The sequence below is a fragment of the Strongylocentrotus purpuratus genome, unplaced genomic scaffold (genome assembly GCF_000002235.5).
Source record: "Strongylocentrotus purpuratus isolate Spur 01 unplaced genomic scaffold, Spur_5.0 spur5_scaffold_6, whole genome shotgun sequence".
NCBI classification, from domain to species: Eukaryota; Metazoa; Echinodermata; class Echinoidea; order Camarodonta; family Strongylocentrotidae; genus Strongylocentrotus; species Strongylocentrotus purpuratus.
Window position 1 is genome coordinate 10,803,024 of NW_022145612.1, and position 25,173 is coordinate 10,828,196.

The window sequence follows — 25,173 nt, forward strand, 5'->3', positions numbered from 1 at the left end:
TAGTTAGCATAGATCTAGACAGAATTAACCGTCTGGTATGGGTCTTTAATTAAACTGACATTTGTTGACATTCCCCATATAGAGTCTAGATCTAGACCTAGATCTAGTCTGTACTGCCACTGGAAATGACTACGATTGGTTTGCTAGATTAATAGATTTAGAGGCGGTCAGAGGAGCTAGAATATTGGTCTAGACTAGATCTAGATCGTCTAGGCCTACATTTAACTAGACCGAATTTTTTTGTCTCTTTCGTTCGTTAGCCTCTGATTTGGGTAGGGTCGTCTCGAGAGAGAGGCCAACGAACGAAAGAGACAGAAAAATTCGGTCTAAGATTTTAATTTTAGCTAGACCGAATTTTCCGTCTAGACTATTTGTGTAGGGTCGACTCTCTCTCTAAAGAGAGAACCGACCCTACCCAAATAAGAGGCTTAACGAACGAAAGAGACAGAAAATTCAGTCTCAGATTTAGCTAGATCTAGATCTAACGTTAGAATCTAAGTTACATCTAGATCTAGATCTAAAAAAAATAGTTTTATAAAATACTTGCGTGGTAGATTAAATAATTGTCCAGATTCTGATCTGGTCACCATAATCATTAACATTCAAAGTAGAACAATATCAGGTCTGTAAACTACATTAAGAAATTTAAGGAAATGTTGAACTCACAGCAAGAATCTCACCTGTTAATCTGCTAGTGCTAGCCTACTGTGTGACTGTGTGAGTTGAGCTAACTAGTAGGCCTAACTGATTGCTTCTTGATCGAACAATCCATGTCCCGATATGTGATATATTGTGTGTGCATAGCGGCTTAGCCTTAGCGCATGCATGCAGTGGCCAATGCATTAATCCCGACCCCAGACAGGTGCGGCTTTTAATGGATTGTGTATCATTCATATTAACCTCGATTAAAGACGTTTGGGTTTTTATTCAATTTTATGAACATTCTACCTATTATGGTCCTAGACCATGTATTTCCTTAAGCACTCTTTTGCACCTCAGAAAACGGTGGCGGATTCAGGGGGCACAGGGGGAACGTGCCCCCCCCCGGTAAAAAAAAAAAGAGAAAAAGTAGGGGAAAAAGAAAGAAAAGAGAAGGGAGAAAGAAGAAGAAAAGAGAAGGGAGAAAGAAGAAGAAAAGAGGGAGGAAAGAAAAGATGAGAGGAGAAATGAGGGGGAACAGGAAGAAAGGGGGAAGAGAGAGGAGACAAAAGGCGGAAAAAGAAGAAAGGGGGAAAAGAGAATAATGAGGAGGGAAAAAAAAGAAAGAAAGAAGTTTTTACCGGGAAAGGGGCGGGGGCACGCATTTTTGCAGTGTGCATAATATGGGGTCCCTCTTGCAGGCGTGTAGCCCCCCCCCCCCCCCAACAAAAAAAAATGAAGAACATAGAGAATAGATGAAAGAGGGGGAAAGAGAGAATTTTTGTAAGTTAAAGGTGAAAGGAAAAAATGAAATAGAACATTAAACAACAATAGAAGAGAGGTGGGAGAGCAAGAGGAATCCGTATTTCTTTAAAAAGAATAATGGGGATAACAACCAGGGGCGTCTCTAAAGGGGGTGTGGACGGTGCGACACCCCCCCCCCTCCACCTTTTTGTCGGTAAAATTGCGCTGCTGTCGGGAAAATGGGGAGGTGAAAATAAAAGGGAAAGAAAAATAGGAAAAAAGAAAGGGAAAGGAAGGATAGAGAAGAGAAGAAAGAATAAGAAAAAAGAAAAAGAGGAAGGAGAGGAAACAAAGGAAAGGAAAGAAAGTAAAGAAAAGGAAGAATCTCCCGTTTCTTTTGTCAAAAGAAACGGGAGATTAAGGAGAGGAGAGAGAGGGAGGGGGTAAGGGCCTGAGAGAAGAGGGATGTGAGTAAGAGAGAGGGGGGTGGAGTCACCGCGTCGATGGGGCAAGAAAGATACGCATATATAGATAATTATGTTGCTGTGTCGGGTCCGCTGTGTCGGAATTCTTGCTCGATCCTCGTGTTGAGTCGTGTACTTTTTTTTTAATGCAGAAGTTTGAAGTCGGTGAGATGTAATATGTCGGTCGGCCGGCAATATTCCCCCCCCCCCCTACGAACTATGAATTTTTATCGGTCAAAGAAAACATTTTAGAAAATTCAGACAGAGTGATTAAGAGTCGGTACAACGAATCGTCTTCTTTCTCTTATAATTTAATGAAACATCAAAGCTTCCGCGCTTCGCGCAGAAGGAGGGAAACTGACTGCATCCAGCAAGGATTAAGAGTCGAAAACAGTACAACGAATCGTCTTCTTTCTCTAATAATGTTATGAAACGTCAAAGTTTCCGCGCTTTGCGCGGGAGGGGTAAACTGAATTTAGACAAGGCTTAAGAGTCGAAAACAGTACAACGAATCGTCTTATTTCTCTAATAATTTAATTATTAAGCAGATAGGTCAAAGTTACAACAACAAAAATCAGGCTTAATTATAACGTATTAACTCATGCATACCCAAGGAGCTTACCATGGCCATTTATCACTTCAGGGGTCGGAGATGCCCTATCATTACATTAACTGAAGGGGGAATTAGAGACAAGTGTTGTACTTCATACAATTGGAAGACAATTTCAAACAAAAAAGTCAAGAAAGAAGGAGAGTTGTATTTTTTTTTTAATGGGAAATTCTTCAACAGGGCATCTGGCAGGGCGGCACTCTTGGACCGTTTTCATGCATTTCTAAATGACAATATAATATTTTATGATGGCTCAAGTGAAAATAAGTCACATTTACGTTATTTGGACCATTTTGAAAATCAAAAGATTATAAATAGGTAATGAAAAAAACCTTGCAACTAGACTTATTGAGATCAGCAGAATCCATAATTTTGACATATAAATTTGGAAAAAATTTAGGGGCTGCACTTTTTTCTTCTGCACACCTATGCAGGCAATCAATATGGGTATTAATATAGTCTGTTCATTATACTTATAGATTACTATTCATTTCGTTTCAAGTTACCATTGGGAATGGGAAACAATTACAATATAGGCTGATCATGATCCCCAGTTTTGGCATAACTTGCGACTCTCATTTTTTGCCCGGCGTTCATTTTATTATTAAAAGATTAAATGAAAACGGCTTAATCCACTTCTATTATTTACGTGTCGTTAGTTCTTTTGGTCATTTCATGCCGATTTTCTGAGAGAAATTACAAGATAACAACCGAATACTTGCTCTTCTCATACCAAACCACAGCAGGAAACCATCATGAAGTGGTTTGAAGGACAAATTTCAAATGCCGTTGCTCAGGCCAGACAACAGAGAAGTGTATTTATGGTTTACATTAGAGGTAAGCTTGGGTCACTCAATTCGCAATGTCACCCTTCTCGGGGATCGCGGCGCGGCCACCGATGATGATGCCGTTGGCATTGCCTGCGGCCGCCGGACCAGGGCAGAACGGTTGTAGCTGTAGGGTCTGCGCGGCTATCATGGCCATGATCATGAATTATGATATTGACATCACCTAGCCTTGGCTTTAATCATGTTAATAATTGGCAACCATACCTATAAACCGAAAATTTCTGTCTCTTTCGTTCGTTAGCCTCTTAATTATTTGGGTAGGGTCACACATAGGAGCATCACTATCCTGGCTGTGTAGTAAAAGCTGTGCTTTTGATTCTCAACATTTCAAACACCACTGTACAAAACTCGACTGATTTCACTAAAAATCGGTACTCTAGTGATAATTGATGACACCTAAATAGCAGTAAAATACATTTTTTTCAACTTACTGATGTTAAAAAGAATAATTTAAAAATTCAAATTGTAAGTCTGGTGTCAAACTTTGCTTACAGCTGCTTCGACATGATTGTGTACAGTCTATGCGATATTGTGTGGTGTGTATATTTGTGTATAGACTTCTAGGTCCCTGCCTCACAGCATGTATGCAGTGCTAGAGGTCAATACGCAATAGCATTGACTCTCTATGCTTTGCTGGAGTGGGTAGGGTCGGCTTCTCTCTTCATGCTCTTGAAATGTAGACAGAAGAGAAGCCGACCTTACTCCTTACTGTGTCTCCTGCGAAAACTGTGGTGGCAAGATCTGGTCACCAAACTCTGCCAAAAATACTAAATTTTAGCGGATTCATATCAGAGACATTTATTCTCGAATATTAGGCCTAGGCTACTATGCATCGGTTGCACTTACCAGATTGACTGTATGATGAGTTTAAGGGTCTTTTTTCCAAATGATCTTTTTCGAAACTGAGCTCCGTGTTGAAATTCTTGCAGCCATATTTTAAACTGTTAGTGTTACTGTCAAATTTGTCAATGAATAACGTCATCTTCCTTCAAGTGCATGATATTTTTTTATAGATTGATTACAAGTTACAACTTGGAAAAAATAAAATCATAACTTCCTTATTTGTTTTAGGTTGATTACATCTTATAACATTCATAACTTCCTTATTTTTTATTAGATTTTGCTCAAGATTTACTAATCCAACCTCATGTTCTGCTCTTTTCAGTAGAGGTGCACAGCCGATTTTGAGAGACTGTCTCCCATATTGAAGACTTAAATTACACACACAAAAAAAAAAACATCAACACCAAGGCAATTTGTTGACTCCGAGGCAAGCGCAAGGAGCCAAGGAGCCCATTGTTTTTGTGTGTGGATCATACAAAAACAAAAATGAAAACAAAATTAGATGGTTACTTTTAAATTAGATTCTCAATATGGGTAACTTTTCATGAGGAATCTGCTCATCATATTTATATTTTGAGCCAACTTCTCTGTGTCTAGCAAATTTTCATTTAAATAAAGGGAATTTTTTTCTCCAAATGGGAGACTGTCTCCCTAATAGGCAATCAAAATTCTTGACAAAAGTCTTAGAGATTGGAGACAGTTTCCCAAATAAGAAATACTCTCCTGTATTTCTGCTACATGTATCTGTGTGCCTCTACCGTAAATGAAGCTTTCTGTACAGAGGGAATGGGGGAGGACATTGAAAGATAATTCACAGAGTTGCCAATTTGTGTTTGATTGATCACAACTTGAGAAAAAAAAAACCCTTCTCATATATACAAATTATGAAGGCACTCCTACAATGGCCCATTTATTAACATATCTCCTTCGTACATTTTACAGGATCAAATGAGGACTCAGAGAAAATGGATGCAACGTGGGAGGAAGAAACTGTAGACAAAAGCTGTCAAGAAGCAGGGATTGTTGTCCTGAGACTCCAAGCAGATAGGTACAGTGTATGCCTCTCATGAAGTTTTTACTCCCATCAAATGTTTTCTACCAACTGTTGAATCCATAGTACATGTAAATGCCACTCTCCCAGATTATCTCCTCTCCCTCTCTTATGCTCAATGTAATGCATGGTAACCGTAAACAAAATATATAAACAAATCTCATGGTTTTGTTATTTTTGTTTGTTTTTTGTATCAGATTATTGTGAATGCAAATTTATTAATGTTCAAATTATCCTTCAGGATGTATTTTTTCAACTTTATAAAAAAGAGTTTAGACCATTTCATATATATTAAAACAAAATTCTACCAGGCTATCAATTGCTTATAATGGTAGTAATGTATTTATGTTTGAGTGCAAATTGCTATTTTATTGTTTAATATTTGTCTTATGAATGTTTTTCTTTGCAGTGAGGAGTGCAAGCAGTTTTCTGTATATTGTATCCTTTAAATCTATATTGTGCCAATTAAAGCTTCAACATGAATTTAGAATCAGCAGATGACAATCACGGTTAAAAAATTATTGACCTGTTATACTAGATGTAGATGAAAAGTTATGCCTTTTCTTTATGATCTTTTAAAAACTTCTTAGTAAACAAGTTAAATATGATGTATAGTATACAAATATACAATACCTTTCGAGGGTCTAGCAAAAACTATGAGCTAATGAAGAAGCATAAATAGTAACTTTCCCGAGAGTAAATTTATATCAAATTTAGTATACCTGAGGCTTCCTGAGGATATAGTAAATTTGATATAAATTTGTCTCGAGGAGAAGTTAATATTTATGCCTCTGAATGCTCATAGTTTGCTAGAGCCAAGAAAGCCATTGTATATCTGTTTTATATCCCTCATGAGCAGCTCACTTTTACAAAGAAAGTATTACAAAGCCTGCATTGTTTTCTAGTATTCACCGTTTTGATTCTGAGCTCCAGCATAATAAGGTAGAACTGCGAGTGCGAGTGAAGGAGGTCTAGGGCTTCGTTATACCGTTTCGTTATCAACAACATCATCATCAAAATCGGCTTTTATTTCCTTGAAAAAATCCTGAAACATAGAAAGTCCGTACCTGATCTGTTTCTGCGTGTTTCTGCTGTCAATTCCTTCGTTAAATTTCAACAATTCTTCCACATTTAACAGGTGAAAACGGGGATAGTCGGTAGCCAATTTGTCGAACTACGTTTTTTCCAGCTGCTTTTCTCAATGCGCTATCCTACGCGCACGCCGCGCCAGAACTCTCCCGATGGCTTTGCACACTGCACTTTACCGGCTGCACTGCAGAAACTTCATGCTGGAGACTTAGCTTGCGCGCTCGTTGCTCTCCCAAAAATAAAAAATTAGATATCAATCCCAGAAATATCGGTGATCGGTGGAAAAAGTGGATTCCGGAATTTACTATACTACTCCAAATAGTAAATGTTCTCACTCTCTCAAAATCGATAGTGAAATTATTCCTTTTTCGTGCTCTGTACAAATAATCCCAATGCAAAAAAACTATACATGAGGGATATAAAATATTATATCCCTCATGTATAGTTGTTTGCATTGTGATTGTACAGAGCACGAAAAAGGTATAGATAAGTACTATCTACCTGAGATAGGTCTTTTTGTAAAGGAATTTTTTGCTGCTGCCCCACTTGCACGACTTGCGCATTGAATAAGCATAGCAAAGTAGGTTACGCGAAATGTCAAAGTCAATGTCAATGTCAAATGAGCGCGCATCGACTTTATTACATGTACGCATGTTGTGCTTTGTAAAATCTAGCTGAAGCTAAACTGTCTGCAAAATCAGTTGTTTCAATTATGTAAAATTCACTTTAAATAGACCTTATTGCCGATGTGGGATATAAAACAAATATTAACCTCCTTTACTCGGGCAATGGATACAAACTATCATCGCCTCGGTGATCTCGGGGCTACCATCTTCCCTCGCCTTGCGGCTCGGGAAGATAGTACATGTAGCCCCGAGATCACCTCGGCGATGATAGTTTGCACCATTACCCTCGTAGTATATTAATATTTGCTTAACATGAAGCTATGTTCCTAATAATAAGGCTGCTTATAATCATTTTGCTTTTGCTGGAGGTACATGTATATTGAAGAAACAAATTCCTTAACCTTGTATACTTGCATCAAGATCCTGTTATTTGTGTTCCCTGCGTTTATCTCATCGCCGGTGAGACTGGAGTTTTGATTGAGAGCATTGCAGGGTTCGCTACATCTTCAGACTTAGTGCAGAAAATCAAGAAAGTCCATGAGGTAAGAATATAAAACAAGTCTCAACATCTTTAATAAGCCAAGTTAATGTCTTTGCAAAATATATTTTATTCTACTGGCTTATTTTTGCAGCAAGATTTAAGAGGAAACTGTAACGTTTGGTTCCTGGATGGAGCAATGATAATTTGAACCCCCCCCCTTAATTTAATTTCTTACAAATTAGTTATTGACATTGGATGGGGACACTCACAATTATTTTATTCATAAAAGCCAAGTGTACCCTATCAATCACCAAAATATTGTATTGCTCTTGATCTTGAAGTAAAGGGTTCCATGTATATATACTCCAGTCAAACTATTTGCTTCAAATATTTCTTCTACAAAGGGATATATGGCAGCTTTGATACACTCCCAGTTGACTGTTTACTGCTTAATGCCCGCGTGGGCACTAGCAAAGTATGGGGCGCGCTTGGAACCCAAGTCAGACTTGGGTTCTGCTTTATCCTTCATTTTCTTCATACTCCTAACCTGTTTACCTATATACTGTAATGTCAGCTTAGATTATCTTTTCAAAAAATGTTTTGAAATGTGTATTTTATACATTTTACCTAGATACAAGTATTTTTTTCAAGTGATTGGTAAACTTTAAGATTGTTAGAAATTGTGCACATTTGAATACATGAGTAAACAAGTTATTTTATGGCTAAGGTTGCTCGATATGAATGCTTTCTGTTTCAGAAGGTGAATAACAGATATTTAAACCTTTAATATGCAATCTCAAATAGATGGGTTCAAATGGGTAAGAATCATCCATAAATTACAGTTAAGTACATTTGTAAACACGTTTATTGAAGTGAGGGCTACATTTCTAATATTAGTTCTTGAACTGAAAGATGAGAATCCCCTTTTTTCATTCATTTTGTAATAATTGTATGTTATTTATAGACAATGAAACAGGCCCAGTCTGCATCACCACCTGCTGAGCAACCTGCCACCGCACCACAAGTTGCTGCAGTCACTCCTGTGCAACCAAGTAGCACACCAGAGGTTTGTACCTCAACACCATTGCAAAGACTTATGAGGAATAAACTCAAGGGAAATTTCAAATTAGGCCCTATTTCAAATATCCTATTGAATTGCCTAGACAGGAATTATGTTGATGTTATGCAATATAAGCTATTCAAATTGCTTTATTTCTTGAAAATCTGTGCGATCATGTTTAGACCTTATTCTTGTAATTACTCAGAATAAGCAAATTGTAACAAGGATTTCAGATACATTGTGCTGGATTTCTGCCAAGATGTGTATTGAAACACATCCTCTTTTTCTAGACAGATACAGTGTTATTTATAGTCCATCGTCATGTTCCGAGACTGTGAATGTAATATGAAATACTTCCTTGTTATTTGTTATAAGAGTTTGTGAGTAATGCGATCTGCCTTCCCAGTTAATTTTGTGTGAGAAAATGCCAAATGATATTATTTCAGAAGTACACTGTATAATTATACCACACACGGAACCAGTGATCAAACATTGATCCTGCACCATCTGCTCCAGGCTGTATTTAGGCAAATGTAGAGTTAGTATACAAATAATAGACAGCAGTGAGGGCATTAGTAAGAAATACCCTCACAAGGTACCTTTGGAACAATCTTACACGCCCGAGGCGATAGCCGAGGGTGTTTGGACTGTTTGGACGGTACCAATTGTGGGTAATTTTACTAATGCCCGAACAAAATTATGTGTATTATTTGTTTTATAAGATTATGTTTTATTTGTTTTATAAAATGGTGTTTTCTAACATGATTTTGATAATGACCGGTCATTAACATACCTACATAAGGTATATGCCCATTTAGACAAGGCTAAGACCTACGTAAGATCCACTTTCGTGGATTTTTCTAGTGCTTTCAACACTATTATTCCCCACCTTCTGATAAACAAACTCATTGATATGGAAGTCCCACCCCAGTTAAGTCTGTGGATACAGAGTTTCTTAAGTGACAGACCACAGAGAGTGGTCTTAGGAAACGCCTTATCCTGTCCAAGAATTGTGAATACAGGGGCGCCCCAGGGCTGTGTCATCTCCCCTGCGCTCTTCTCCCTCTACACAAGTGACTGTCTATGTAATGTAGGAGAGTGCAGCATCATCAAATATGCGGATGATACTGTCATCACAGGTTATCTTTCTGAAGATGCAGACCCATACGTTAAGGTCATAGATGAGTTTGTTAAATGGTGCAATGACCACTCCCTAATACTAAACGTAACTAAAACAAAAGAGATCATAATTGATTTTCGTCGAAACCCCTTCGATCATACTCCGATTTTGATAAATGATTCTCCTGTAGAACAAGTTACAGAGTACAGGTATTTAGGTACTACTATCTCAAAGTCACTTGATTGGACTAAGAACATTGTAGACATCCAAAAGAAAGCCAACCAGAGACTATACTTTATTAGGGTAATGAAAAACTTAAGAGTAGATAGTAAGTTGATAGAACTGTTCTTTAAGTCCCTAATTCAGAGTGTCCTAACCTTCAACCTAATTTGCTATTATGCAAACGCTAAAATTGTTGCCAAGAAACTACTCGAACGTCCCAGAAAGGCAGCAAAACGTATCACAGGAGCCGATCTAACACCCATAGAAGATCTGTATCAGAAAAATGCCCTCTCTAAAGTAAAACAAATAATGCATGACCCCTCGCACCCACTGAATGAGCATTTCAATTATAACAGATCTGGAATATGCCTGTGCACACCACGAACTCAACGTGCACGTTTCCGAAGATCCTTTATCCCCGACTCCATTCATCTTTTCAATTCCAAAGCAAAACGTGTTTGATTACTATGAACTTACCATGTCAATGTATTAATATAAATGTAATATAATATAAATTTCAAATATATGCCATGAATATTGCATCCAACTATCAATTACCGTTCGAGCCAGTAACCACCATCTATGTGTCATCAATAAACTTAACAATAAAAACGATGCCCGTAATAATTATACTCAAAATGGTAATCGATAATAATAATAATAATAATAATGATAATAATAATAATAATAATAATAATAATAATAATAATAAAACAATAATACAAATGACAATAAAAATGATTTATGTATTTATTATCATTTTAAGATTTACTATGAAATAATCATTGATATTAAATAATTCAGCTTCATATTTTGTAAAATGGAATCTGATATTACCTCTTTAACCACCATATCGTCCCTGTTTTCACGAAGTGACGGTAGAGCGCGCAACTAAAAGAAAGTTGGTTTTGAATAAATCGCTTTCAAAGGTTCGAGCCATAATCTCAACCTCTGTAATTTATCAAAGGCAAATAAATTTTATATCCTGGGATTGAAAATATCTCAATGTTTAGTTCTATCTTTAAATATTTCCATAATTTCTTATATTTTTTGAGGAAATGAGCTGTAAACATTACCGTCACTTCGTGAAAACACGAAATTCAAGGACGCGCTGTGATTTTGTTTTCACGAAGTGACGGTACGTAGCCGCGCGCGTAAAACATATGGGATTTTTCTCTCGTGGATGGAATTCTCGAAATGGACACTAAATACGGCAAAACGTTTTGTTTAATTGATGTACAGATAAAATAATTCGAACTGTGAGAAAGAGTACATTTTCCTCTTTCTGTAGCTGCTTTTTCATTTCTCTGTGTGGACTGTTAACACATCCGTCATTTCGTGAAAACACAAATTGCATAGAACGCTTTGATTTTGTTTTCACGAAGTGACGGTACGTAGCCGCGCGCGTAAAACGTATTGGACTTTTCCCTTGTGGATGGAATTCTCGAAATGGACACTAAAAACGGCATTATGTTTTGTTTAATTGATGTACAGATAAAATAATGCGAACTGAGAGATAGAGTACATTTTCCTCGTTTGGTAGCTGTTTTTTTTTTATTGATAAGAATAAACTGAATGTCTCTGTATGAACTTTTAACTTAACCGTCATTTCGTGAAAACACAAATCATATAGAACGCTTGTATTTTGTTTTCACGAAGTGACGGCTCGTAGCCGAGCGCGTATAAAACATATGGGATTTTTATTGTGTGAAGCAATTTCATGAGATAGACACTGAAATACGGTAAAATTATTTGTTTAATAGATGTATGGATAAAATAAGAGCACCTTTTCTTCTTTGTATAATTATGATGTTAGATGTATGATGTCAGTTTTTGTTCACGAAGCTACGGCTCACAATAAATTAACTATCAATAGCACAGATGGATATTGGCACAAAGTGCTTTTAAAATGATTAATAAGCTATTCTCTTTAATCTAAAGCTAAAAATGGATATGTATTTAATATTCTTTGAGGTTTAATTATCAGGTATATTGTATGTAGTAGGAACTAAAGATTGCACTAAAGTTACTATATACTTTCCACTTAAGAACACGTTCAATTAGTCTCCCTATCTCTCTCTCTCTCTCTCTCTCTCCCTCTCTCTCTCTTCACCCCCTCCATCTCCTCTTAATATCACACAAATTCTGCCATTTCTTGTTGAAATTCATGCGGGTGATATTAGGGCTTTTGCTACTCTATTACTATGAAGAATTTCTAAAATTTTAGAGAGGGGCCTTGCTAAATATATTTTTTCACATAGGAAATAAAGCAAATGTGTTAAGAAATATTTTTGAATGAAGGAAAAAGATTCAGTATTGATCATTGACCATAATCTGTAGTTAACTACTCAACTCTGCAATATAAACACAGAAAATGAATTTCGACTGAGCAGTTTTAATTCAAACATTTGGAACCAGAACAGCAAGTGGCAAATGGAGAATAAATTAAAAATATTAAATAATTCATACCAAACATATCATCATCAATTATCATCAATACTATATTGCATTTTGAAATGTACATTTAGGGATTTGTGGAAATGACCCATCAGGTATACAGCCACGGAATACAAAGGTTATTTAGCACATTATACAGTACTAAATATGCTAAAATGTCACTCTTTAACTTATTCTTCATACATGTCCTGGTTATCATGTTTATTCAGCAATCATAGCAAATAAATGCCACATGTGACATACAAAATGCTTGACATACATGTACTACATGAATGATGAAGTCAACAAAGAAATAAATCTATATTCAAAATACCATTCCAAAACAAAATGAATAAGAAATTTTACATCATTAGCATGCTGAAATATACTGGTTGCTAAATAAACTCTTTTTTTTTAAAGGGTCATCTGCACAGATTTGTTTACCTGAAGACAAAAGAGGTATTCAAAACAGTACTGTGTGGTATAGTCTCTTTCTTGCACGCCATGGTTATCCTGTTCTGGCTGAAAGGTTTACATTTTGATCGTAAACGAGGCAGTTCTTGAAAAAAAAGATGGCACAGTTTTTTCAATGGGAAATATGACTAATATAATCATCATCATTACTTTTTTGTTCATTACTGTTTTTCATTAATATCTTGTGAGTAGAGTTTCAGAAGCAAGTCAGTTTACACAATCTCTTTCTAGGGTATTTCAATAAAATTTAGTAAACAGTCTCAAACGCTTCAAAGTTTACCCATGCTAAAAGGTTGTCTTCACCCAGGCAAACACGTAATCTCTGACTAAACAATTATCAGCTGAACAATGCATGATAAACATGGAAATATCAATTTCACTAAACAATTTCATTTCTCATCAAACAGATAAAATTCAAAACAGCAACATTATATTGTATGATTATAAGATAGTTTGAAGTACCAAATACAATTATGATGAGAATGACTATAGAAGTAAAAAATAAAAGCATTAAATGTGAACTAGTAACATTGTGTTTTGAAAGAAAAATCAATTGTGGAAATGTAACTTATATTCATGTTCTAATGAAGGCATCAACCCCTGTGAATACAAAAATTTAAAGAAAATAGATAAACAAATTCTTCAATACAAAGATACGATATGAGGATTCATGGAGCCGAAAACTCTAATATGCATTACTGATTGAGGTAGGTATACCTGATAAATAGCTTTTCTGAGCTATACATTTGAATAATAAAGATTTATGTATGCAGGAGTTCATTGCAATACTGTAACAGAAAACTGACACCTGTACAACTATTCAGTTCATTGTTTCAGAAATCATGGACAATGTTACCAGTTTGCTTTAAATCAATTCATTGATTTGTATAATCAATCCATTTCATTGCGATTACAACACACAATTACAATTATGAGTAGAGTTGCTTTGTTTATGATATTTCAAATGTTTAAAATAAAACAGTATAAAAGAGAGATTGAGGTATTGAAACATTGAAGCATTGTCAAAACAATCATGTAATTGATTCTAGTTTCTCAAGCATGCTCTTCAACAACAGTTCTTCAAATTTCTTCACACGTATGTCACCCAAGCAATAGTGGTTGAAGCAGCGAAGATCCTTTATCTAGACTGCGTGAAAGCAAAATGAAATAAGAGAAAGACCGATCAATAGAAAACCATTATCAGAATTTCAATTATGAAAGGGAAACTTTACAGTGCATTATGATTGGGCGAAATTATTTTGTGTAGTTTTGGTACCAACTTTTAGAGAGGCTCTTAATGAATTAAATACTTAATTTGGTATCACCTTAGTATTGGCAATTTTTGTTAAGGATTTAAAAAAAAATTAGATGCTGACCTCGATAGGACCACTCATTCCCTTAACAAAGGGACCTAAGCATTAAAAGCAATTAAGAATATCTAAAATTTTAACTATTGGGAAACAATCAAGAAGGAGAGAAGATACCTTTTGACTCGCTCAGAAGCATAGACAATGGGTCATCATCAGAATCGCAATCGGAGCCGTCAGGAGACTTTAAGGGTCACCATGCCAAGTCACACATGCAGCTCTGACTGTACGTGTTCAGTGAATTGCTTCAACGGTTCCATACCGCTCCCACTCTTAGGTCACTATGCCAAGTCACATTCTGCAGCTCTGTGTTCAGTGAATTATCAAGGACCCATCTTACCAGCATGTCGGTCCCCGTATCCAATCTAATTTTGTAGAACGAAAGAAATAATTACAAGTTATTTTCTTTCATTTATTTGCAAGCAGAGGTAAGGAAATGAATCCAATATTATCTTTTGTACATCAAATTAATTACTCGGCATAACTGACCCCAAACAGAAGTTTTCAATTGCCCCTATTACCCCAAAATAGAATTTTCCAATTGTCCCTACCAAACACAACCACCCCAATGCACATACGCAGTGAGTGTGCTTAGTACTTTGCTGCTAAAGTGTGATTTTCTTGAACAGATCATGAAACTATTCTCACCTGGATTTTTTTCTGGCCTGTGGCATTCTTGAAAAGTAGATGTACTTTCCCAGTGCTTCCTTCATACAAGTGAAAATTGTATCTACTGCATCTGAAACTAAGTGAAAGCAAAAACATCATCATAATTTCATTACCACTGAAGTGTAGTGAGACATGTACACTATCTGGTATGGTATGGTGCTTGCTTGGAAAATTCTTTAAAATATGAAGTGGAGTTGGGCAACATTTGCTGGTATCAAGAACAATTGTTTGAACAAATTTTTGTATAGGGTGAGGGACCAAGGGTACTAAAGTGCTGCCTTTGAATATAACAGACACAGAGTACAGATAATGAGAGAAACTAAGCTAAACATGTGGACATTGTTCCCCAAAAGGTAGACCAGGGAGGTGTTTTTAACTCACATACCCTGGGTAGACTACTCATGATTACTTCAGTCTCAAAACAAAAGTATTCCTTTTTCGGATGGTGCCATTTACTCATTTTCAGGGCAGGACCGTATCTAATTTTCAATTTTTAATTAAATGTTCATTCATGTCCTTCTTTGCATGAAAGGCAAATCATTGAATTCCCTTACAGTTAACCAGGACGGGCTACATCCCAGGTCATCTCAACTCCGCATGATGACAATTTTCGAAACTCCCTTTGCCCTTGGCAATGTTGATGTTGGCCTTGGGCTTGGAGCCCTGAAGTTTCTTAAACCCCAGGCACGCCTTACAAGAAAGGTCTCAGTCTGGTCTAGATCCTGATCTACTCATCTCTAGATTCTAGATCGATGAGTAGTGGCTGACATAAACTGATAATTATAAAATGATGATTCTAGAGTAACTAGACTTCTAGACTCTAAATCAAATTTATAATTAGCTAAATAGTAAATTACTGAAAAAATAAAAGTAAAACTCTGGTCTCTAGAATAGATTCTATTTTCTAACTTTCTGTAAAACTTTGTTCAAATTTATAACTTAAGCAGATATAAAAAGAACCTTAGAGATCTCCGGAGAGATCTATAGCATTAATATTTGGTGTGGAGCTAAATAAGAAAGACTCTCCACCTAATTTATTTAGTCTAGATGTATATTTGTTAAGACATAAGTTGATCTTTTTAGTTTTGGATCACATGATACTTCACTCCCTTATTCACTTACATGAAAACAAGTATATGGGGCGATATGTGGAACGGCGGTGTATTTTTCACACATTTCTGTGCTCATGGACATATTTTTATGGCTTACAAAGAATCAGAATCAATCAAAAGAGTGTATCATATTAATTTACCTAAAAAAAAAAATTAAAAACTCACCTTTTCATGGTCTGTGACTGTTCCAAACTGCGAAATTTTCACTACCGTCACTTCGTGAAAACATTAAAAGCAGGAAAAGAGCAAGCGATGTTTTCACGAATTGACGGCTGTTAAGCGCGTACTTGGCCGTCACTTCGTGAAAACAGAAAATCCTTTTGCTAGGTATTTTATTGTTTACGTCATCGTCATAGTGACATAATTAGACATTATTATGATCTGAAATTTTGTGAGGTTCAAGGTATTAGTGAATGATGTCCAAAAATGCAAAAAAATCAAAAGTGAAAATATGTGCGATTTTCCTCACTACCGTCACTTCGTGAAAACAGGGACGATATATACCGTAGCTTACATATATATTACCTCATCTATTGTATGTTTATAATATGTGTATGTTTATCACTGTCATGTAATATTTCATTTATATATCTGTATCGCAATACTCTGTAACCAGTGGAAAACAAATTTCCTGAAAAGGACAATAAACTATTATACTATACTATTATACTACCCAAATTACGCGCGATTACGCGTTAGGCAAGATAAATGCCTGGTCACGTGTACGCTTTCAACCAATCATTTGATTAGGATCCACGTCATCATCTTATAATAAGAAATACTCTCACAACGTACCTTTGGAACAGTCTAACACGCCCGAGGCGGTAGCCAAGGGTGTTTCAACTGTTTTGAAGGTACTGAGTGTGGGTAATTTTACTTATACCTGAACAAAATGATGTGTATTATTTGTTTTATATGATTATGGTTTATTTGTTTTATAACATGATTTTACTAATGACCGGTCATTATCCAAATTACGCGTTAGGCAAAATAAATGCCTGGTCACGTGTACTCTTTCAACCAATCATTTGATTAGGATCCACGTCATCATCTTATAAAGTTAGATGTAGTGTCATGTCCAGGGTTCAAGCTAGGAATTCCACTAGGATAACAAATTGTCCACAGAGCCACTGTCACTGGAGGATTGCGCATACAAAGCCCCAAACAATAAGCTGTCTGAAAATAAAAAGATGGAAAAAAAAAGAAAAAGAAAATCTATTTTAAATACATGTAGCAGCTAGGCACAATGTGATGATGGATCTTAGATCACTTATTTCACATTCCTTGTACACATATGAACAGGTATCATCTGCAGCAGCCTCATCATCCTCATCTGGTAGTCAGAAGGAGAGTGCTCAAGAAAGAGCAGCCAGGATGAGACAGAAGATGGAGGAGGTTCATCGGAAGAAGGAACAGCAGAGGAAAGAGGTAAAAGGGATGGATAGAAAATATTAGTATGATGTAAATGCAAGCGCATTTCAGAGGAACAGAGTTTTTAATTTATTCAAAGGGTTATTTGTTAGTGGGAGGGTAAATATCTGGCACAAAAATTTCAATAAAACATTCACTTATTTCATTTTATTCAAAAATCTAGTCTAAGAAAATTCAGCATTGTTGACAAATTTTCATAAAGAAAACATACAATTACGTTCTGTAACACTGCTTATTAACATATTCCTACCTCAGTGAGGACAGGAATTTTTATGCCTCCGTTACGAAGTAGCCGGAGGCATTATGTTTTCGGGTTGTCCGTCCATCCGTACGTACGTACGTACGTCCCGTTCTTGTGATCGCGTTATCTGAAGAACCGATTGATGGATTCCTGCCAAACTTTGGTAATGTATGATTGTATGTATCTTGCAGAGCCGATGAACTGAATAGATTTTGGGGTCACGAGGTCAAAGGTCAAAGGGCTCATTATGTATGCAAAAACAGCTCGTGATCGCGTTATCTGAAGAACCGATTGATGGATTCCTGCCAAACTTAGGTCATGTATGTATCTTGCAGAGACGATGAACTGATTAGATTTTGGGGTCACGAGGTCAAAGGTCAAAGGTCATAGGGCTCATTATGTATGCTGAAACAGCTCGTGATCGCGTTATCTCAAGAACCGATTGATGGATTCCTGCCAAACTTAGGCCATGTATGTTACTTGCAGAGCCGATGAACTGATTAAATTTTGGGGTCATGAGGTCAAGGTCAAAGGTCATGTGGCTCATTATGCATGCAAAAATAGCTTGTGATCGCATTATCATTAGAACAGATTGATGGATTCCTCCCAAACTTAGATCATGTATGTATCTTGCAGAGCCAATGAACTGAGTAGATTCTTGGGTCATGAGGTCAAAGGTCAAAGGTCATGGGCTCATTATGTATGCAAAAATAGCTTGTGAACGCATTCTCATTAGAACTGACAGATGGATTACTATTTAACTCGGGACATCTTGCAGAGCCAATGAACTGAGTAGATGTTAGGGTCATGTGGTCAAAGATCAAAGGGTCATATATGTATATGAGAAATTGCTTGTAATCACGATATTCTGAGAACCTGTTAATGGATTACAATTGAACTTGAATTTGAACAATTTCTTCTGTTTTGGTTTGTAAAATTGCTCTATGACGGAGGCATCATTTCGACTGCGCGCAGTCGAAGTTCCATCTAGTTTATCTTGAATCATTTTTTAAAATAAATATTTGTGTACATTCCAAATGCTTTGCTTTATCCTCTATCCATCTAGGCTGAGAAGCAAAAGGAGCTTGAACGACGCAAGGTAGGACAAGAAATTCAGAAGGCTGATCAAGGCCGAACTGAGCTACAGGCCAGAAAGGCAGCAGATGATCTTCGCAAGGAACGCCTTGATGACAAATTAGCCAGGGAAAAGGTTAGAAATTGGATCAGTATCTGACAGTAATAAATGCAGCCCATCTCATTACCCTGAAAGTAGGAGGGGTGCCTCACAAAAATGTTGTAGAGGAGGTGAATGGGGCATTTACAGAGATGCCAACTAGTACGGATTTCCCGTAATTGGTATGGAAATTAACGACCATTACGGCAGTACGGAATGTTGACTAAAAATTACGTTTTTTTTTTTTTTTTTTTTTTTTTTGCGCATAGGGATCTATCGTAGCAAGTGCTGTACAGTATGGTGGCCATCCAGCACTCGCTGCATGAGAAAGATGGAAAATTATCAAGTATTCTCTTAATAGAAGCCAATTTTTCATTGAAAACTTATGTGTTGTGATGAACTGAAAATCAATATTTAGCAACTTTGTGGGAGTAAAATCACAACAAATTTCAGATAATCATGCGCGCATGCGTCCGCCATTCTTTTAAGATTCATGGCGCCGCATAGGAAATTACTGATTTATTCCCCAAATTACTGATTTTGAGCCTTATGGTTACTGATTTGTGCTCTGAAAGGTTGGCATCCCTGCATTTATCCTCAAATTCCCTAGTCACATAAGCCTCAGATTCAGAAGAAGTGTATAGGAATTTCTGAGACATCTAAGCAAACAGGTAAAATAAATAATTGGTCAATCAACAAATTGTAAGAAGAATTGCAAACCTATCAAAAGTATCAAGAAAGGAACAGGGTTGATAAAATTCATGGGCTTTGATAATCGTGTATCATTATATGTGTAAATGTCAATGAGTAAATGTTTTGTTGAATAGATGATTTGTGACTTCTGTTTGCGGAGTAAACCCTATTTAGAAATTTATTCGTCTAAATCAATTTTTGATGATTTTTTTTACTTCTGTTTGTTTAGAAAACCCTATTTAGAAATTGATTCATCTAAATCAATTTTTGACTGTAATTTGCGGGTAACTCCAAGTAAGATCTTGAAAACAAATCAAACAGTAGTCGTATTTTGACCTTAAAGATTTACTGTACAAGTGCTTTGTTGTTTTAATGTCACTATTTCTAAATCCACAATGTAATATTGATGTTCATCACTTCTTTCTATACATGTTGTATAGGTTCTCCAGCAGCTAGCAAGAGATAAGGCAGAGAAAGAGGCTAGATTCAGAACAGAGAAAGAGAAGAGAGAACAGCAGAAGATGCAAGCTCAGAAGGAGAAGGAAGAAACATTGAAAGCAACACAGGCCCAAAAGGAAGCTGCTAAGCTGTAAGTTTTCTTATTATTATTTTTCTTTTTCTTCTTACTTTTCTTCTTCTTCTTTTTCTTCTTCTTCTTTTTCTTCTTCTTCTTTTTCTTCTTCTTTTTCCTTCTTCTTCTTCTTTTTTTTCTTCTTCTTCTTTTTCTTCTCCTTCTTCTTCAAAGGCTTAATGTAGGAACCACCCAGTATCCATGGTCAATTGGTTAATTCAAAATATTTAAAGATATAGCATGTTCATTCTCTCACAACATCTGTGATCTTATGTTATTATTCCTTGTTGCCATAGGGATACAGCCATGATACAGTTCCGACTACCAGATGGTTCCACTATGACCAATCAGTTTGATTCCAAAGCACCCCTTCAAGAAGCTCAAGATTATATCAAACAGGTATTCATACATTTTAAAATTCAAGACTTGGGTCATTTCTTAATGACCTACTACACTTGGGTCATTGAGTAAGAGATAGCATATACAAAAACATGGTCACAATCTAGTGTTAACGATGTTTGTACACTTGACCTTGAAGAAGAAAAAAATCACTCGGTTTGAAATCTTGACAAAGTGAATAATTTGTTGTTTATTCTTTATATTTTATAGTGGCAAACTACGTAATATATGATCAAGGCAAATATGCATGAAAGTTGTATCTTTCACGAGCCATGCTTATCCATTATAGAACAGTTTCATTTAGTTTGTATTTGTTAGTTATTATTTGCATGTGTTCGCAGGATAATGATAATTTCACAATGTACAAATGTACAATGCACTCTTTATTTTACAATCCTTTTTTTTTAAATATTAAATTTTACATCACTTACATTTTTTAATTTTTTTTTATTACAACAAAACATGAATCTTGAATTGGTGAGCCTGCTTTAAATATATATGGTTACATGAATAAATAATTGTTGTAACGGTCTCTGTATGTAGAATGTTGGAGCAGCCCTGCCTGAGTTTACTCTATCAGTGACATACCCAAGGAGGAACTTTGGACCCAACGACATGCAGACAACGTTCCTTGATCTTGGTCTAGCTCCTAGAGCAGCAATAGTTGTACTGCCAGTGAGTTTTTTTTTACTTCATCTGTCATGAATTTTTTCCTTCCTATAATTGTATTTGAAATAATTTGAGGTCATGGTACTTATCACCAATGAGTCAATGACTCCATGGAAGAATGGTGACGTTCTCAATGTTCAGTTGAATTGAGCCAACATTGCACCATGGTTGGAATCTTAAAATATTTTGAAATTTTGTTATTTAATTTTGTGTAGAATTTATAACATTTCTGAATCAGTTTTATGCTATATAGTTAAATATCATTTTGATTGTAATACACAACTTCATTCTTTATCCAACTTCTTTATGGATCATACTAGTTAAACAGAAGGAGAGTAATAGTAATAATAACTTTGTAATAGCATAGTCTGACATCCACGCATGCACTGATTTATAGACCTTTACTAATGTACCAAGTGATCTGACCGGGAGACCTACAGGATATCCTACACTCCCGTATAGATGATGATGATAGACATACATCTATTATTCTAGAGCATCATCTAAGGTCCTTTGGCAAGACATTGATCTACATTTGCCACACTCAACCCAGGTGATGAAAATGGGTAGCTGGCAGGAATTAATTCTTTGAAATGCTAGAGCGCCGCAATGGCAGCACAGCTAAAGCCGGGGTAATAATCTCCTAGTTTGGAAGCGCTTAATGATTCTAATAAGCGCTATACAAAAAACTGAGTATTATTATTACCATCATACATGTAGTCTGGGTTTACTAACATCCGTTTGAAAATAAGTGATATACAAATGACATTGACATATGTTATACCGCTAACATGTTTCATAACTAAGGAGTGTTATCCATTATTGATCTTGTGCATTCTACTTTTTTCCAGGGGAGATTAACACCTACAACATCGGGCCAGTCCAGGTCCCAGGTATCTGCATCCAGTGACGGTGGCCTCGTCTCCTGGGTCCTCGCTCCATTCCTATTCGTCTACAACATCATCTACAACGTCATCTTTGGTTCTCCGGAGTCAACCTCCAGCCCCCAGCCTAGCCCGTCACCCTCACAGAGCCCCGTCGGGCCGGAATCCCCCGCTGGAGATAGGAGTAGTAGAGGCGCAGGTGCTAGACCAAAAAGGTAAATCTCTTAAAAGAATAACGGTCCCAATCACCTATGACATTATTTGTGTACAGCTAGTAAATTTTAAAAATGACACAAACACTTTACATTATGTTCTATGGGTCAAAGGTTAAGGTAATGAAGGATAATAAAGAAACACCGCATAGAACAGAGAATCAAACGTGGGTTCCATGTCTGGCTTATAGATTGGTTGACTTGTCTACCCACAGTTCGTTTTTACTATCATTTTAATAGAGAGTATTTAAACTCGCTACTTCTCTATACAGAAGTAATATTAACACTGATGTTTATAATATAGCATACTGACTTGAAATGCGAAGCATTCATAGCAAAATATATTTTAGTGTTCGCTCTCAAAAAGTAACTCATTCTACCCCCAAAAATGTCAGCTTTTTAGAAAGCCTGTGGCACTAATGTCCTTTGACAAGACATTAATTTACATTTGCCACACTCAACCTAAGTGAAGTAAATGGGTACCTGGTAGGATTATTCCTTGAAATGCACTGTGCGCTGATACTGCCAGAGCTAAAGCTAGGGTAATAATTTCCAAAGCTCTTTGGAAGCGCATAGAGATGTTAATTCATAATGTATTATGCGCTATACAAGAACTGAATATTATTATCATTATTATATATCTTGGTCTGTACCTTGTCTAGATTATACAAGATAGCAGGGGATTCTCCAAAATTTAGAAGCATTATCAGTAGTTCTCCTTTTGTATCTTGTTTGAGGCATGTGATTCCTTTGTTTAATACAGAGGATTGAAAAGAAAAAAAGATTGGTGCTTTTTGTGGTATATTTGATATCAAAATTTAAAGAATAATTTAAATAATGCACCTATTTTTTTGGCTGGTGGTAGGAAATGATTTGATTAAGTGTTTTAAATTAGTTAACTATGAACCCTGTGCTTATTTTCCAGTAGGATCTTTTAAATTCCAACTTGTTTTTAGGGATACAGGTATGTTGATGATGAAACAACATGCTTTCTCTCTATCATTTGATGTTTGTCCCTTAAACTTCTACAGATTAAATAATAGAAACATTTCAATAAATGAGTGAATTGGTGTCCACAACAGGCCACGTACATGATAAGTCAAGAATACCAACTTTTGATTAATTGCATTATAACTTACGATGTATGCCAACATTTAGGAATCAATTCATTGACCATGTACAGCTAGTCTACCCTTAATATTAATGTTCTCTGTTTTGATAATTTACCTTTATTTCCTACAGTTCATACGCGAGGAGGAGAACACCAGCTTCTGGAAGTAATGCTGATAACTTTTCTCGCCAAGAGGGCAATGTTCATCGGTTAAACACACAACAAGAAGATGATGATGAAAATAACACGTGGAATGGAAACTCTACCCAGCAAATGTAGCCTGAAATAAATTGAAAATAATTTCCAGTAATATACCGTGCTTAAGCCACATTCATATAAACCCAAAGATTTATTAATATGTTTATTAAAAAAAAGAATACTGTAAGCACGTATTTTAATGGTGCAATAATTCATTTTCATCACAAATTGCTGATTGGTTGAGCACCATATATGTGTGCTTTGTTTCAACATTTTGCCGATTGTAATCCTGGGAATAAAACTACTAGGTAAATGACAATTTTAATCGGTTCATTTCTGAATAAAAAAATATTTGATTGTAGAGATTAGATGTGTATTGGCTATTTTACATTTCTCAAAACTTTGTTCAAGCTTTCAGCAAGTCATAATATGCCAACTTGTTCTGCTCTTGAGTATCGTAATTTAAGTTTTGAAAATATGAATTCACATGAATATTCAAAATACATGTATGTGTAGAGTTTCTGAAATGTACAGACTTTGGTTGCCATTACAACAATATGAAAGGGAACTCTGTTGAAAATCAAGACATATGTTGCTTTAATAGGTCATGACAAATAGTGTATATTTTATGCAGTGGTGTTGAAGATGAGAGAGGCTTATAAATGGTACAGTATATATAAATATACAGTGGACATTTTGTGTTGTATGTCTACTCTAAAGTGCATCTTTTTATTATTACTCTCTATAATGAGCTTTCATCTTTGGACTTCACAAATCAACAATTTCGAAGCAGCATTATACAATAGTAGTGATTAGTGAAATACATGTAGCATGGTACATACTCTGGAGTTTCCCTTTTAAAAAATAAATTCAGCCCTTAAATCTTTTACCTTACACATGCCTTAAGCTGTTGCATATGATTTGATTTTACTGTAACATAATGTTTCATAGACTACCACCCCAATTTGTTTATTTTTAAGTTTTAATAAGTTAACTCTTCATTCCCTGCCTCATGAATCCCTAGAATGTAACATTCTGTGGAATATTACGTTTTATATGTGTCACAAAAATCAAGGCGACAGTCCACTATTTGTCCCATTAATTGACCAAAGAGGGTTAAGAGGTCATAGACTCAGATTTGTATTCTGTTGGGGAGATATTTCTGCATTTTGTTTAAATCACATTTCATTTATTGGCATGCTTTATTAGTTAAATAATAAGAATGTACATGGCCTGGCCCCCTTCTGATGAAGCTAATTCAGTACACAAGGTGATGGTCGGATCCCGTTGCCAAATGAGAAGTCACTCGGTTGTTACCATAAAGTGCATTGTCATTTATTTTAGGGTGGGGATTAGTCATGAAGGGCAAGAACTGCTGACATAGAAGTCGTCTGGAGCCAGAAGGTCGTTAACTCATATGCTTCAAGACAGAGTTAATGCCTTTCTGGCACTGAGTAGACATGAAGTCACATCATATCACTCCAAGGTATGATTAGCAGATTATGACCATTCAAAACAAGTAGAGATACCATCTGATGATTTAGATATTATATTGAAGGTAAACAAGACCGTTCTTGTCTTGTATTTGTATTTGTTATTAAGTTTGATTTAAATGTTTAATCTATTGAAGGGAAATGGCCTGTGTATATCTTGCGAAGAAAGATTAAATTGACTTTGAAATTATCATTTTGTTTATTTTCTCTTTTTTTTAATGACAATACATGTACTTTCCCAT

At 35.9% G+C, this 25,173-nt stretch overlaps 1 protein-coding gene and 1 long non-coding RNA gene across 3 annotated transcripts; one reads left to right on the plus strand and one right to left on the minus strand.

Annotated features, from left to right (window-relative positions):
• Positions 1-3,083: 3,083 nt before the first annotated feature.
• LOC590623 (UBX domain-containing protein 4) lies at positions 3,084-25,121 on the plus strand. Of its 2 annotated transcripts, XM_790221.5 has the most exons (12): positions 3,084-3,294; positions 5,091-5,196; positions 5,609-5,637; positions 7,335-7,456; positions 8,360-8,461; positions 17,158-17,283; positions 18,594-18,737; positions 19,835-19,983; positions 20,262-20,364; positions 20,908-21,039; positions 21,885-22,132; positions 23,372-25,121. In XM_790221.5, the coding sequence occupies exons 1-12, from the start codon at positions 3,213-3,215 to the stop codon at positions 23,517-23,519; spliced, it is 1,491 nt and encodes a 496-aa protein (XP_795314.2). In that variant the 5' UTR covers positions 3,084-3,212; the 3' UTR covers positions 23,520-25,121. The 2 variants fall into 2 exon arrangements, with proteins under 2 accessions (XP_795314.2, XP_030827897.1); XM_030972037.1 differs by lacking the exon at positions 8,360-8,461.
• Positions 13,664-16,336, minus strand: LOC105441405. Its single transcript, XR_004061712.1, has 4 exons — positions 16,021-16,336; positions 14,723-14,819; positions 14,192-14,439; positions 13,664-13,854 (listed from the first exon to the last, which is right to left on the minus strand). It is a non-coding gene; the product is annotated as an uncharacterized LOC105441405 (long non-coding RNA).
• Positions 25,122-25,173: the final 52 nt, after the last annotated feature.